The sequence below is a fragment of the Labrus bergylta genome, chromosome 16, assembly GCF_963930695.1.
Source record: "Labrus bergylta chromosome 16, fLabBer1.1, whole genome shotgun sequence".
Taxonomy (NCBI): Eukaryota; Metazoa; Chordata; class Actinopteri; order Labriformes; family Labridae; genus Labrus; species Labrus bergylta.
In genome coordinates, this window is record NC_089210.1 from 1,016,672 (window position 1) to 1,033,843 (window position 17,172).

Consider the following 17,172-nt stretch of genomic DNA (forward strand, 5'->3'; position numbering starts at 1 on the left):
GTCTGGAGAGACTTGAGTTGGGAACTGGAGGGTGGCCGGTTCAAGTCCTGGGGCTGAAGTATGGAAGCTGGTTCGGTTAGTAGTCGATTATCATTTTTATTCCATTTCCAAATTCAAGAAATTCAAGAAATTCAAGAAATTCAAGAGTTGCAGCAGTGAAAAAGACGAGAAGAAGAGCGTGCAGAAGATAGCAAATAAAATAAGAATAGATACTTTAAACTAACCACTAACATCCAGACAGAATAAAACTCTACAGGACATTCAGACATGTTGTGAAGTGAGTGTTAAGGGAAAGTGACCTGTTATGAGATAAAGCGATAAAAAGCATCAAAAGTATGATATGAATAACAGTTTGTAACTCAGTGTAGTGTTTATGAAATGATAGAATAGAATAGAATTACTTTATTGAAAAATTGTGGCGTTACAGCAGCAGGTTGTCCAAACACACAATATGAATAAAAAACACAATGTTAGCAAATTTAAACACAATATAATATTAAATACAAAGTAAATAAGTACTAAAAATATCAAAACTAAGAATGTGAATATATACAACCAGGATTTAACTTAGCATTACTAGTCTTAAATATGAAGATTAAATATGAAGATTGAATGTACATGTGCAAAAACAGAGTCGTAGATTATTATAAATTAAATATGAAAATCCAGGGAGTCAGTGATACAAGTCGTGGGTATGACGATGTGTGACAGCTGCTGTGGGGAATGTCAGCGTTCATGTTGAAGACAGACCGCCGGTCCCACTGCTGTAGTACAGTCGGATGGCGGTGGTCACAAAGTAGCACATGAAGGACTCAGTTTTGCACCTGGGAGGAGGGTGAGGAATGAATCCCAGCAACCCTGATTTATCCTCTTCCTCTAATGGCAGGAACACCTGGATACATGAATGAAGTGTGGCAGTAAAGGGGACTGATCAGTTGGGGGGAAATTCAATTTGTACACTCTGTAGTTAAAACATGCTACTCACACAGGATGAGGGGGTGTTCGGTGCCTTGCTCAAGGGCACCTCGGCAGTGTTCCGAAAGTGAACTGGCACCTCTCCAGCTACCAGACCTGGTCCACACATGGACTTGAACCTGGTGACCTTCTGGCCCCTTCAGACTGAGCGCCCTGCTCTTTAACAGAACCGGTTCTCAACAGGTTTGTTCTGTTTGTAATCGTCTCGTCCGTCATGCATCTTCTTTCTTTTTACACATGCAGCCTTCCTGTCTCTGTTTTGTAAGTCTGTCTGACATGAGGAGGACGGCGTTTAGCTCCCATGTGTGCTTAGAGTAAATGATGGAGGTGACAATCTGTTGCTCTGTTGTTGAAGTGTGTCTCTTATCAGGGTGCACTCACACTGGGTCCAGTTGTCCCCCCACCCCTCCACTCCCCCCGCTGGCCTGCACTCACACCGCTCCAGGACTGACCAGGTCTGACCAGGTCTGAGCATGGTGACCTCTTGTACATAACATCTTAATACTAAACACGCATGGAAGCGTGCTTAGTTTACAAGACAGGCGGACTAAACAAAATAAAAATAGTTGACGCACAGAGATCATGACGGCTACTTTACTGACTTTGTGTTTTATTTTGAGTCATTTCAGTCGATGCAGCCAGAACTCGATAATGGAGGCTGCTTGTGCATGATCTGCCCCTGCCACAGCACACCTCCTCCAACCGTGCCAGGGCCGAGGAAGTGTACAGAGCCCTTTCAGGGCGAAGCAGGCGTGGGTGTGAGCAGAGAAAATCAGAGACAGGAAAAAAACCAGACAGCACAGATGTTTGTACAAGGCCTTTACAATGTTAGACAAAAGGCAAGTTTAATTAGAACTAATTACACACAAAAATAAAATACTCTTACAAAATGATAGTGTTAACATACATCAAATTGCATCAGTCTGCTATGAGAGATATAGTCCTGCTAGTGGATCATGCTATTGAGAACAAACAAACAGAGCGCTGTCTCTCAGCGGTGAATAAAAAGTCGGGTTCTTCAAAGAGAGAGAGCGATGACGTGAAGGATCAGAGAGTCGGGCCATCAGCTTGTGCACTGGACTTTTGAAAAAAAAAAAAAAAGAAAAGAAAAAAGGCCTATGAATAGAGAAGTGGCCGTTAACGCGGCGCGGTCACCTCCCTCTGTTTGTGTGCATTTTTTCTTTTTTCATTTCTACTTAAGTTAAAGATAAATTACAGGCGGTTTGATCCACACATATGAACAATCTTTGTACAACTGTACAAAGCACCATCTGAGGACACGCTTCACTTTGCATACACGCTCATCTAGCTTTGCTTCTGTAGTGTACGCAAACATTAAGAACAGTCCACGGTCGTAGAGATTGCTCGACAGGCAGCATCTTTTTGAAAACATTCAACAGTTTCATTTTTTTTTTTTTTTAAATCGTAGAAAACAAATCCCGCTTCACTCAAAGTAAAAACACCCCCCCCCCCCTCTTAAATCAGGGCAAATGGTGAAAAGTTTTCAATCCCGCAACGTTCAGGAAACAAAACACTGAATGAGTTCGTCATCGGGCGGACGTCACAAACTACAAACGGCGTCTCCTGAGGAAGTGGAAAGGTGGAGCGCTGGGTGTGCGGTACGAGCACGAGTAGTGTGTTGTGCACTTTCAGCAGTAGTATGTCGATGAGCAAAAAGTCGCCAATAAAGACAAACGGTAATGCTTTTAGCACCATGGATGGATCGAAGGTAGCAGGTGTTTCTCACACTTTAATACTTTGACATCACGTGTTTTTAAAACGACACAATCTCGGATATTTTAATGATCGATGGTATGGAAAGTAACAACATTTTAAAGGTGACATATCCTCCTCTTCTTCTTCAGTGTAAATAAGTCTCAGAGCTCCTCAAAACATGTGTGTGAAGTTTCTTGTTCTAAATCCACTCTGATCCTGTATTTGATCATGTCTATAAACCTCTCTATTTCAGCCCTGCTCAGAACAGGCTGTTTCTGTGTCTGTACCTTTAAATATGTAAATGAGCTGTGTCTGACCACGCCCCCTCTCTGGAAGGGCTTGGGTGTACTCGGTCTTTCTCGCTCCATGTCCTATTGTTTACGGTGAGAAGGCAGACTCAGAGGGCAGAACAAACACCTAGCTGTGGGAGTGTCACCCACCTGGGGGAGGGGCTACTGCCCTTTGTGATGTCATGAAGGGAAAATCTCCAAACGGCCTGTTTGAGCACTCATTTTCTGAAAAGTGGAGCAGGGAGAAGACGGAGCGGATGGACTTTTGTAGACGGACTAGAGACACATGTTAGAGGAACATGGAGCAAACTTTCATTCTTTTTAATACCACTTGTTTCAACTGATTCAATCTGTGTTATTTTTTATGATCTTTAGCATCAAAAAGTACCAAAGCTTTCAAAAAACCGACAGACCATCAGTTGTATTTTTAACCAAAAGCTGTCCGAGACAAAGAGAGAGAGAGAAAGAGAGCAGTCAGTAAATACTGGCGTTCTTGGAGTCTTTTTGGCGTCTGAAAAAGATGCTTAGGTTGCATTTATGTCAGACAGAGAGCAGAGGAGGAGACACACACGTCGGCTACATTTCAGTGTGTACGAGTAAGTAAGTTTAAAAGCTTTTTTCACACGTCTTCCAAGTCGCCTCATAACCGTCGTTTACCCCGCCAACCATTTCAAATCTGTCATCTTAAAGCTAAATTTCCTCAAACTTGCATTTCCCCATCGTCTTCTTCTCTCTCTCGTTTGACTGAAAGGCTCTTAAGGTTCTTCTCCTCCATACTCGGAGCGATAGGAGCACAAGAGATCACACTTAGAGGTTCAGAGGGACGGAGACGTTGTCAGATCTAATGAATTATTGATGCCGAGCAGGAGGAGTTTGCAGGATTTGTTTCTTTTCAACATTATGGTTCGATGTCCTTCACACCGACTGCACGAGACAGCTGGACGTGCGAATAAACACCTCCTCTAAAAAAAGTGAAGGCAGGAAATAAATTCTCCTCTGAAACGGAGAAATGAAAGGTGGTGACATCGCTACAAATGAGGCCTGTCAGGAAAACATCAGGACACTTTGTGTAGCTCCAGGATGAAATCAGTCGGATTTAAAGGGTCCGCTTAGTCCTGCAAAGACTCGCTCGCTGGAACGTGTTGACGCTACTCAGAGAGAGGAAGTCGTGTTTCAGACGCTCCGCCCCCTCCTGGTGCAGCACGAGAGCAGACAGCTTACATCACAGGTTGTCTTTTATAATTTAAACATTTAAACTTTATAAAAGGTGTGTCGTGTGTTCTGGGGTTTCTGGAATATAATGGCAATAAATTATATATATTATATAGAATTGTATTGTTTTCTTTTCCCCCGTTATATAAAAATAACACACTTTAAGCTATGCATTCATTTATTCTTCTTCAAACCAAACCAGCTGTCGGACGTGGCAGGGTTTGTGGGAATGCAGCGTTGGTTGTCGGGCGGCGGCGGATCAGCGGGCAGACGATCCTGCTGCTGTCTTTGGAGAGGGTTGTAAACATTCGGGTTTTTAATAAGCGTCTCTTTGTTTTTCTTTTTCTTTCAGACTTTTCAGCACCCGAAGCACCAATCAGCCGGAGTCCTGCACGCTCTGCTTCCAAAACGCCGTGCTGGTAACCATGACTGAACTCTAACAAGACGAGTCAAACCAGGCAGAGCGGTCTCGTCCGTGTCGCTTCAGAGCGGGCCGACCTTGTGTTCCGTTTGGGAAGATGGAGCGTTGCTACATGGAGTACAGTCTGTGTGTGTTTAAATGCTAAAATGAACTTATAAAAAAAAAAAAGGGAAGAGCTGGCAACGTTTTGCAGGTTTCCTCGAGTTAGTAAGAGAGTCTGAGTTATTAGCAGCTGAAGAGAGAGAGAGACGTAAAGGAGGGCAGGAAAATAAAAAAAAAGTCTGGTGACGTTTTCTCCCTCCCTCCCTCCGCTCGGCCACATGTCCCCAGGAAGTGTGTGCGTCCCCCTGGGAGAGAAGCAACCGGGCGTGACCCTCCTCCCGTCTTGAGTGGCAGGTTTTGTCAGGAGGAGGCTCATCGGGACCAAACCGTGTCGCTTCTGGATGTTTCTGAGCGCTGCTGCTGCCGGCGTCAGCGAGTCACTCCACAGCGAAGCCGCACGTCTCCTCGATGGCAGTGAGCAGCTTGTCGTAAAGTTTGTCGTAGTGCTCGTACGGAGGAATGTCAATCCGGTTGAAACTGAGGAAACAGACGAGGAGAATCATTTTAAAACATCTGCAGGATTTCATAAAGAAACTCTGCGCTCACACAGCAAACACCAACGCGTCTTATTATTATCTATAAAGCGAGGTACAAAGTGTGACTAATATTCAAACAAGAGAGAGAGAGGGGTTATGACGCTCTCCTCACCAGGTGTGGGCTTTGGGCAGGTTGTTGGTGCTGGCATCAATCTGGTGGATGGTGAAGAGCCGCGGGCCAGCAGCACCTGGAAAACACAACAAACAGCTCAGTCAGAAGTGACCTTCATGCACGCTGTAGAGTCCTCATATTCAGATCTGAAGACGAGGGGTTAACGAGGAAAAGAAACTGTACCATTTAACAAATATAGCAGGTGATTTTCTTCTCCATCAAGATGGTAGAAAAATAGTTTTCTCTGTCTTCACAGGCTTTCTAAAATTAATGTGGATATGCAAAAACATTTGGATTTGGTCTGACTCTTTGCCGGTGCATCATAAATAACAATACGATCGTCCAACAAGACAGGGACACTCTGAGAGTGTGTGTGTGTGTGTGTGTGTGTGTGTGTGTGTGTGTGTGTGTGTGTGTGTGTGTGTGTGTAGGTAGGCTGATGTTTGACCAAGAAAGGACTTTCTGTCTGTCCGTCTGTCTGTGGATCACGCTGCTCTCCTCATGCCTGGGTGCTCCGTCTCCGGGCAGCACCGTGTGCCAGGACAGACCCACTGAACTGCCTCGCTCTGCACGCACGCACACAGCCTGAGGGTTCATCTCAGGCTGGAGAAACCCAGAGACAGAGAGCCAGGAGGAGGAGCCAAGAATCCCAAACAAACACTCACACCCCCTAGACCAGGGATGGGCAACCGAATGGCCACATTCATTTAATTCTAACTGCCAGGGGGCCAAATTGTAGGATACAAAAACGATTACAGTCGATTATGTCTTAAATTCAACTCAGCATATACCGCTGATTAAATATTATTATGGACATATTTCTGGTTTTCATGATTTTATGGCAGATTTTGTCATATTTTCTTCATGTTTCCAAAAAACATTGACCTGAGGGCCTGATTGAGGGTTGATGGGGGCCTCATGTGGCCCCCGGGCCGCCAGTTGCCCACCCCTGCCCTACACTGAGCTGACAAGAGCCTGAGCCCTTTTCTCACATGCGCTCCTGAAAATATCTAGATGATTTCAGGAGGACTGCTCCAGAGATTCTCCTGACCTGGTTGTTCACACCTCACAGTGGGAGACAATGTGTGTAAACCTAAGAAACAGTGAAGACTCTTCTACCACTCCTCTGTATGGATCAATAAAATCGATTAGCATCCAACATTTTAGTATCCTTAGAAATGCAAAACGCCTCACTCTGTTCTAAAGAAAGAGTTCACACTGAAACACTGAGCTGTTTTACACATAGAGGAGTCGTTTAAAATAACTGCATAACAATTCCAGGGTCAAAGGAGCATTAACATCACAAACACGCCTCCCTCAGACTCTGTATCCTTGGCCGTTACCTTGGAGCGCCTTGAATCCTTGCAGGGGAACTCTGGAGGAGCCGGTGACAAACTGCAGCAGCCGGGCTCGGCGCTCCTCGTCGAACGACTCCACGGCCTTCCAGAACCACTTCACGCTGTTGCTGTCCGGAGTGCAGTGTTTGAGCCGCGTGTTGGACTTCCAGTCGTTGATGTCGATTTTACCCAGACCGCACACGATCAGCTGCAGGTCGAGCAGAGAAACACGTTTTACTTGTTTGTTAATTTTGATTCACGCTGCACCAACGCTCTTTGAAACAAGGCTTTCCTGTGAGCTGCATCAGCGGGGGTCGAGAGGGTTCATGGAAGTGAACAACATTCTCTGAAATAACGGTATGTTAGAAACAACAACGCACCTCGAGCTCCTTCTCATCGAACGCCTTCAGCAGGTGCTGCGGGATGACCTCGTTGAAACCTTTCTGCAGAGCGAGGAACTGAGCCTCGATCCCTCGCAGGAAGCGCCAGTTGACGTAGAGCCGGACGTACTCTTTCTTGGTGTCCTGCGTGACCTGGATGCTCTTCCCGTTGGGCTTCAGCTCGTGCTGGATGATCTCACCGTACGCGTTGTGTTCGACACAGAAGGTGTGGTCCAGCACACCTGTGATGTCGTTGTCCCTGAGGAGAGAGAAACAACACGAGGCGCTCTGTCAGTTCAGTCTCTGTCACTTTGGTATCTCCACAGTTTGTAAACAACAATGAATGGAGGTGAAGTTTTCAGGTGGCGTGCAGTGTGTGGCGGTGGCGGCTGCACTCTCAGTAATGACAGCGCGTGTTGGTTGCGTGGTTCTGTAGGATGTAGCTGACATTTTAGATGAAAACACGGGTATCACGGGGCGACCCTGTGCCCTCTAAAGTACACACTGACTTTAAAGGCTCTTAAAGTCACATCACACCGGCTGAAAGGCCTGTGTTAATGTTAGCTTAGCATGATTAGCAACTAGAACCCAGCTCTTTCATGAATACCTACTAACTTAATGATGATGGTCTCCATATTATTGATGATGATGATGTAATGACGATGGTTTTTGTTTGATAACGACGACTTATAAGATGGTTTCTATACTGATTAGAGCTCTCAAGAACTGCCCTCAATGTTGTGCTTTGCCTCTGGTCACTTCCTGTCAGCACCTGTGTGTCCAATCAGACTCAAAGCTGATCGTTTGCTCTTACTCACATTGTTCCCTTTTTTCTAGATCCTTGCTTGTGTTGTTCTTACTCTCTGATGTACGTCGCTTTGGATAAAAGAGTCTGCTAAGAGAATTGTAGAACTTGGTGTGAATGATCTCAGGCAATCTTTAAGTATAACTCAGAGGTATTAAACGGGCCTCTAAACCATATTTTACGGTACTACACTTTAATATGAAACACTTCCTGTATTCACGAGCTTCATTTTGAGCCCTGTATGATCTCTCTTCTCTAATCTAAACTCGACCTTGAATGAGAGAGGACTCTGACGGGATAACAAACACATGTTCTGACGACACGTGCTGAGGGACCACTGGTGTAATAAATATTCATAAACAACAGGGGGCGCTGTCATCAAAGTGTGGGACAGAAGTTTTAATTTGGGTATTGTGTTTCTATAAGCATATGGAAGAGTGTGATCTGTTTTAAACAGAGAGGGCAACACTGTGGTTTTGTACGTACAGGATCCAGACGAGGCTGTTGTGCAGGTCGGGGTCCACAGACTCCATGTCATCCAGAGTGATGGGTTTACCCAGCAGCTGTTTGTAGAAAGGCAGAGTGAATCCTCCGTCTATGTAGTGTCCGTGAAACACCGCCATCCCCATGATACGACCGACGAAGTGAAAGTAAGACAAGTGCTCCTGAGAGAGGAAAAAAACAAAACAGAGTCAGGTCCTGAATGAAGAGGCTGGAGGTAAGTTAAGAAACAAACACAGATTGAAAGAGAAAGTCTGCTGAGGTTAAGACTTCACTTTATGTCCAGTGTCTGTTGACTGGAGAGCTGCTCTGAAATGGATTTACTTAAATCTAAACAACATCAAAGGTGTTCAAGTTTAGAGGAAATGCTGAGATCAGTGTCTGAACTGAAGCGTTTTCCTGGTTTGGAGGTTTACTATCTGATCAGACATTAAGGAAACATGCTATGTTGAAGTGCTGGCTTCTCTGACAACAATGCAGCAGCCAGTATGTCCTCCTTCTAACTTTAGATTCTGCTCCTGAATGCTCTGGATTTGTTTGGACCAGAGAAGGTAGGCGCTTTTAAGACACCCCCCCACACAGCCGTTTTGGACGCCCCTCAGTTTGTCAGATATGAGAGCAGTTATCAGGTCAACAGGTGTTGCAGCGATGGAAGCGGTCAAGAGAAGTGGTTCAGATAGAAGTGATTGTACCCGACCTAAAAAGCCTCTGCATGTTTCTAATAAGCTCCACGAGCAGAAACGTGCTCAAACTAGGATCAATATTGGAGATGCTTTTGAAAAATGGAGAGAGGTTAGAACACAGAAAGGTTTACAGACCCATGCAGAGCTGGATAAACACTGAAGCTTCAGAGTCCACCACATGGTGACCTGAGTGAGCATCCACTCTAGAGAGGAGGGTGGGGGGGGGGGGCAGCTCTCTACAATGTTTAGAATTTAGACTGCAGTACCCATTTTAACCACTAGGTGTCAGAGTTACATACTGCTCCTTTAAAAAAAAAAGAAAAAAAAAAAAGAAATAGTAAATTTGTTGCCTAGGACTTGTATTGTTTGAGTTTTACTGGTATCATATGGAAGTTGATCATTCTGGCATCATGACAAACCGAGCTCACAGAAGAATGATATCCTGGCCTGGCCAATGATATCCACCCCTTAGCTAAGCTGCGAACAAAATTGGCCACGTCTCCAAAATGTGATATTGTGAGCCAATGCCTTGTGAGATTAGGACTGGGTGAGCTTCAGGGTCACTGCAGCGAGCCGCTATGAGATTGTTGCTGCAGATATTAAGCTGCTGACTGAAACAGCTCCTTGAAATTAAAACCACAATAGCAGCAAACGGGACTGTTATTGAAGTGAAACGCCTCAAACAAACACACTGTAATCTAATAATAGACCAGACTAATAACTCCCCGGTCAGTACGACGGTGACTCACAGGGTTGACAGCAGAGTCGGGGTTTATCTGCAGAGTGTAAATGTCATCACGGGAGTACTGGAACAGGCCATAGTACGGGTTCAGCATCTCGTGCGACAGCAGATAGAGCCACTCCCTACACACACACACACGCGCACACGCACACGCACACGCACACGGGGAGAACACAGAGAGATACAAGTTAGATCTGAGTACAGAGCGTGCAAACCTTCAAACCAAAATCTTAAACCTGACCTTACTGGTGTCACTGGACGCTTTAAACGTGATTTTAATGAGTATGAGGCAGACAGATCAGGCTGTAAAATATCTGCTGCTGGTTTTTATTTCTATTTCATGTCTGTCAATTATATCGGCCGATATGACAAATGTTTTTACTTTCTTCAAACACGTTCATGAAAAATATTTTTGAATTGGTGTGCATGTGACTTCCTCTGCCTCTGCAGCCAGCCTCTAGTGGACACTCGAGGAACTGCAGGATTTTACACTTCAGCATCAGTTTCATTTTCCAACACCGCAGGTTGCTGCTCGGTCTTGAGAAATGATCATGTTGTAACTTTGAAATCGAACTCTACCTCCAAAGGGTGGGGAGACACTAAACGTCTCACTGTGTAAAATGATAAAGGGAAAAGGGTGGCAGCAGCACACGTCATCCTCCATGTTTAATGAACCGCTGTTGATTGTTACCTGGCCACGCCTCCATAATCCAGCCCCTCCTCTCCTCTGAACTTCACCATGAGCCTTTTCCACAAGTCCTTCGGCCTCATCTTCATCACCTGTCGATATGATTCCTGCAACACGGGCACAAAATACAACCGACGGTTACAGCATCAGTTATAGGTTTTTTCACACTCCTGAAAAACTCCAAAGTTCTCAGACTGCAGTACCCATTTTAAACACTTGGTGTCAGAGAAACATAATGCTCCTTTAAGTTTCTTTTTTTTCATGGCCGATGTGATTAATGAAAAGATCGTCTCTAATTTTTGTTCTTAAAAAGTTCTATACAAATAAAAGTTATGCTTATTATAATTTCCAATTTCTCTGCATCAATCAGTGATTGGCAGCGTGCAAACGGCTCAGAGGGAGGGTTCACTTGAAGTGGATTAGGGGCAGTTCTAATACAGCAGACATAAGAATCTTTAATAACTTTGCCCTGCAGATACAGCAGACAACACAGAGGTGCTGTGTGAGAAACATGAACGTCTTATCAACGCTGAAAATCACACGAGGACAGATCTGATAGTCAACAGGCTCGCAATTTGCATGTTCTGCGTGTAACCTAACACCTCAGCTGGTCTGGAGACGCTTTGCAGTTTTGTATCTCAGCCTTAAGACGTCGTCTTTCTCCCCTTCCTCCCTCTCTCTCTCACGCTGAGATCAGCCAACAAAAATGTCTCCGTTCAGATTAACAGACGCGGCCGATCCAGCACATTCCAGTGCATATTTTACGAGGGTCACGCAGTCTGCTGCAGGTGTTGTTGCTCCGATGAAGGCCCCGCACCTCTTCACAGCAGAAGAAGAAAAACCTCCCCGGCTGAGAAAAAAAATGTTCTGCAGAATGTCTTCATCTCAAACGAGAGGTCTGCTTTAGATTTTTTAACGGGTGGGATTCACACATCGTAGATAAACACGAGTGTGAGAGAAGTCATTCTCACAGCCAAACACGTCTCCAGGCAGTGACCTTTAGAAAAGTGAGGGGAGGGTTTAGGGGATATTAAACACAACTCTGGTGTTTCTATAAATAACTTTTAATCATCAGCCGGTTGAAAAGAACAAGAACGTGTGCTGATGAAATGACTACAAGGGCATCAAGTTCACAAGTATTGTTTGTAAGTTTGGGGAAGATACAGCATTGCTTTTTTTTATGATCTAAAGAAATGATTCCCCACGAATCCCCCTGGTGGACTTTTAAGGCACTGCAGATTGACCAGGAGAGATTATTACTAACTTCAAAATGTTATGCACTAATTTTGTTGCCGATGGCCTAGTGGTTTTGTCCCCGCCACATGTACAAACTGCCGTGGGTTTAAATCCGACCTCGGATCTTGTTGATCTTGATGTCTTTCCCTGCTCTCTCTTCTCTCAACACAGGCCCCAAAAAACAGAATATTTTCAATTAGTGAGCTTCAGATGATTGGATGGCACGACAGAGCCAGTTTCCTCACCTCAAAGATCTCCTCTCGGGACACCTCGATGCGGCAGTGACCGGCCTGAGGCTGCTGCTGGGACAGTTCCTGACGCAGGATCTTGAGCTTCTGAACGAGGTCCCGCTTGTACTTGGGCACCGTGAGGCACTCGGCCTCCTCGGGGAGCTGAGCGGGGGACACCAGAGCCTGCTGGACCTGATCCTTCAACTGGTTCTGACGACTGAAAGAGAGAGAGAGAGAGAGAGCGAGAGAGAGAGAGAAACAGTAAGACACAGAGCAACAGAAACTTAATCTCAGAGATGTTCCAATAGCAAACACAAACAAGCTTACTAGTGAGGGGAAAAGAAAAGCAAGAGCTTAGACAAAAACAACAAGAGAAGGGCCAAGAAACTGAAAACATCTTTCAGAGAAGTGGAGTTCTTTCTGCTGACTGCAGGGTGCGAGGAGTAAACACACTGAGCTCATCTGGACAGCACATCAAGTCAAACAGCTGCTCAGCCCCCTCACTGACACACACACACACGGATGTGGAGGAGGAATAAGAGGAGGTAACACACCTTCCTTTCACCTCCTCTCCACCTGGCAGAGGTCTGATGATGTTGCTCAGAGAGGTGGCAGAACTTTACATTATACAGGGCAGCAGCTAAACCCCACAGAGGGGGAAACAAAGTTCTGAAAATAGATCTTGTCATACTTTAGACTCATCACCACACTACGCCCGAGCACATGAGTGTGGAAGTGAACGTCATCTGTGGTCGATGATGAAAGTAGAATTAGATAACAACTTTTAAATGTATTAGGAAGACAGCCTCAGAGGTCGCCACACACACACACGAGAATCAAAGAGTCTTTATGGAGCCGGCCCTGAAGGATCATTTGCACAATGGCCTTTTGCACTCCAGCTGGGGGGGGGGCAGGCAGCAGGCGGGCACGGCCCAGAGCAGGCTCATAAACACCAGACTCTGAAGGCGAGCACACGGGGAGAGACACACACACACACACACACACACACACACACACACACACACACACACACACACACACACACACACACACACACACACACACACACACACACACACACACACACACACACACACACACACACACACACACACACACACACACACACACACACACACACACACACACACACCTGAACAAAGGGGGACGCACCAGATTTCAACCCCACAAGGCTGAGGCCGCTAAGATGGCAGCTGTGGTCTAAAAGGTGAAACACATCAACAATGATCATCCTTCAAATACGACAGTCAACCTAACGACAGGCTGAGAGCTGGAGCTGAGGCGGGTTTTAAACCTCCTGACAAACCGTTACACCGCGCCCACCTGTCAATCAGGTCAGCTACACGCCTTATTGTGAATAACTCTTATCCTTCATCAAATCAAAACTGATGAGTCATCAAAACATTCACCCCCCATACAGTGTGTGTCCATCCAGACATGAGCTAATCACACCTATTTGGTTTTTTGAACCAGGCTGTAAACATGTTCATCTCTGCTGTAAAAACAGGCTTTTTAGAATGGGTGTGTATGTGACTTCCTGTGCTTCTGCAGCCAGCCTCTAGTGGACACTCCAGGAACTGCAGGATTCACTTTAGCATCAGCATAAGATACTGTATGTACATGTTTCAACATGTTTTACGTAATACATTTTCTCTTTCTGTTGTGTGTGTGTGTGTGTGTGTGTGTGTATATATATATATATATATATATATACACACACACACACACATACATATATAACACAAAGTAAGTATTTTTCTACATGTTCAAACTTTTAAAAAGCTAAATAAAAATGTGTATGTAAGTGTCCGCCCTGGTTTACATTCTCCCCACCACAATGACAACTTCTCCAAGTTTGTTTTCTGCTGTCTGCCCGCCCAGCTGAATCCTGTTTGGCTTTTCAATCACTTCCTGCTATCCCAGAAAGCTACAGGGCCCCAAAGGACGCTGCAGACCTCCTCCTGAATCCTTTTATTTCCTGCAGACTAGACTCACAGGGAGGGGGGAGGGGACAGGAAGGGCACTCTCCCGACAGCACCCAAACAGTGCAGACAGCTCAGAGGGTGGGAGAGATGTCAGGAGAGAGGAGGCATGCAGCATCTTTTCCTGCTCTTTGACCCATAAATCAAAACATTCCTGCTCTGTGTCTCTGTTGTTCTTGTGGTGGCAGACAAACATGACCCATATTTCTCTCCTCTCTTTCCAGCTAACCCTGAGCAAAACTCAGGTGCAGGTTACCTGACGATGCTCAGGTGTTGTAAGTTGTGCTGTTTGGACGACTTTGACTTCAGAAAGCAGGAAAATACATGTTTTCTGCTTCTTTCAAGGTCTTGGCGTAAATGGGGGAATCAGTTTGCATGTGCTGGTCAGTAACTTACAAAATGTCTAAAAAATTAAAACAGAATATATTGATATAATTGCCTTATCGCCCACCCCTTCACGCACTGTTAACTCATGTGCTCGGACGTTAAACTTACACTCTGAAGCTCCTCAGTCGCAGACACTTCAGCCTCGGTTCAGCTGTGTGATGTCAGGCCAGCGCCAACTTTGTGATGGATTGTGTGTTAAAATGCCTTTATGATCAAAACCTCTGCAGGCAGGAGGAATTCAAATGTTTGTGCAGAAAAAAAAGCTGGTGGGAGTTCAACGTGTGTGTGTGTGTGTGTGTGTGTGTGTGTGTGTGTGTGTGTGTGTGTGTGTGTGTGTGTGTGTGTGTGTGTGTGTGTGTGCGTGCGTGTGCATAAGCGTCTGCTCAGCATACTGGCTGCTGAACCTCTACAGGTGTTTAACACACCTTGGCACGGGATCCCATATTAAAACATCGACTGAGAGGGAGTGAGCAAATCTGTGCATGTCTGGAGGAGTGTGTGCATCAAAACCTCACCTGACATTCTGCGCTTCGATGCCTCCTCTGGAACCGTTGGGACTTGGACTGCAGACGAAAACAAAGACAAGAGAGGAAATAAATCTCTCTGCTCTTGCGTCATGTTTTTAATGTTCTGTCTCTCATTTCTACGGCTCGGGGGATAACTACTTACTTTAGGACTCGATGCAGGTTGGCTGAGAGGCGCGGGTCTGTGAACTGCGTGGTTCGGTTGTTGTGGTCGACAAAGTAGACCCTCCCGGTGGCCGTGTTTCGTATCTCCCATCCAGGAGGTAGAGGACCCAGCTCCTCACAGTTCACATTACTCAGATCCCTGAAAATGAAAAATAACACAACATCAAGTATCAGTCCGCACAGATTTAAAAAAAAAAGAGAAATGTCCCCCCCCCCTCTCTAGAGTGGATGCTCACTCAGGTCACCATGTGGTGGACTCTGAAGCTTCAGTGTTTATCCAGCTCTGCATGGGTCTGTAAACCTTTCTGTGTTCTAACCTCTCTCCATTTTTCAAAAGCATCTCCAATATTGATCCTAGTTTGAGCACGTTTCTGCTCGTGGAGCTTATTAGAAACATGCAGAGGCTTTTTAGGTCGGGTACAATCACTTCTATCTGAACCACTTCTCTTGACCGCTTCCATCGCTGCAACACCTGTTGACCTGATAACTGCTCTCATCTCACTGATCAGACCTTTAACATTGCCAACATATTTGTACAATTTTTGGAAAGTAAAAACAAGAAACAATCCAATAATATGTGCCTTGGACTTCTGTTTTTGTTGCTTTGGTGTAGAATCAGATTCAGTGTTGATCCATTTTTACTCGCACCACATCAAAGTTTATCATTCTGGTATTAATACATCTCTTCTCCCGTCCTTCATGATTATTATCTTCTGCCTTGCAAACCCTTCAGTAAGACTCCATGTATATTAGATACTTCAGAAAATATTGAATTCTTGCAATTCTTCTGCTCACTTCTCTGTTTTGCACGATTGAAACCAAAAGAGAACCAGAGCCTCGCGAGCTGCGAGTGCTTGGCAGCTGAGCGATCTGCTGACGTTGGAGCACACGGCGAGGTGTGGCGTGACCCGAAAGCCTCGCATCACGAGTAATAAAAACATCATCTATCACTCATGTACTGATAGAACGCAGGCAGCAGGAGCCAGATATTATAGCATCGGTCAGGTTTTATTGATATCGTCTGGAGTGCACTGCAGTCCGTCTTCGCTTGTGCAGACGTGTGTGAGTGTGTGTTTCTTCTGGAGTATGATAATCAATAGGACACACGTGCCTGACTGATACTTTCTGTTATGGTTGATTAAGACGTGTGTGCTGCCAGCCATGTGTCCCAGAGCGAGAGCCTTTCAGCGCTCCATCCCAAGGAGCAAATCGCCGTGTGAGCCCCGTAACAATGGACTTCTCACAGCATGACAGGCTCATAATCAGCTGCAGGTTTCAGCAAGAATACACGAGGACCAGGACTGAGAGATGCCATGACACCAGCTATATGTTATGTTGGTTATATTAGCCAATGTAAAGCAGCTGTAGACAGATGTTTTGAGTGTGGAAGGTGTAAAAGCAGACAAAAGGAGAACTATGTGAGGGCATGAGTACTTGATCTGTGTGTTAGTGTTGGGTCAATTTTAAGAGTAATCCCGTTTTATATTAAGTGTTAAAGGACCAATCAGTCAGATGTGTAGAGAGTGAGATGATAAAGGTATCTTACTCTCTGATCATTAAGGAAACATGCTATGTTGAAGTGCTGGCTTCTCTGACAACAAAGCAGCAGCCAGTATGTCCTCCTTCTAACTTTAGATTCTGCTCCTGAATGCTCTGGATTTGTTTGGACCAGAGAAGGTAGGCGCTTTTAAGGCGATCCCCACACCGGCCGTTTTGGACGCCCCTCGGTTGTCAGATATGAGAGCAGTTATCAGGTCAACAGGTGTTGCAGCGATGGAAGCAGCAAGAGAAGTGGTTCAGATAGAAGTGATTGTACCTGACCTAAAATAATCGCAAAAGGAGGATTTATTGCACTCAGCTGGGGTTACAAGTGGAGAGAGATGTCGGGTAATCAATCAAGTGATCAGGAAAACAATTCGCCTCTGTTTTTGACTTTTAAATGTATGATCTGTGAAGTCTGTAAATATGACTTTGACATTTCTATCATTAATATAATCAGGGCTTAATTCCTTCCAGGGCTGTCAGCAGCTCCAAACTTCATCCACATCTGTGGAAACGTTTTGGAGCCAAGTCCCCCCCACCCGAGCTTCCCCTGCTTGCTTCATTCAGAGAGGAAGCTTTGTTCTA

The 17,172-nt window shown here is 45.3% G+C and overlaps 1 protein-coding gene across 1 annotated transcript in view; it reads right to left on the reverse strand.

The window, feature by feature from the left end:
- Positions 1-1,779: 1,779 nt before the first annotated feature.
- LOC110001275 (E3 ubiquitin-protein ligase SMURF2) overlaps positions 1,780-17,172 on the reverse strand; it is a gene marked incomplete in the record, with an annotated part of 47,544 nt that continues 32,151 nt past the window's right edge. Inside the window, 10 exon segments of the mRNA XM_065964426.1 lie at positions 1,780-5,193; positions 5,365-5,440; positions 6,708-6,909; positions 7,082-7,340; positions 8,373-8,551; positions 9,820-9,934; positions 10,504-10,607; positions 11,982-12,183; positions 14,872-14,919; positions 15,026-15,184. Of these exon segments, the coding sequence (XP_065820498.1) occupies positions 5,094-5,193; positions 5,365-5,440; positions 6,708-6,909; positions 7,082-7,340; positions 8,373-8,551; positions 9,820-9,934; positions 10,504-10,607; positions 11,982-12,183; positions 14,872-14,919; positions 15,026-15,184 (1,444 nt within the window).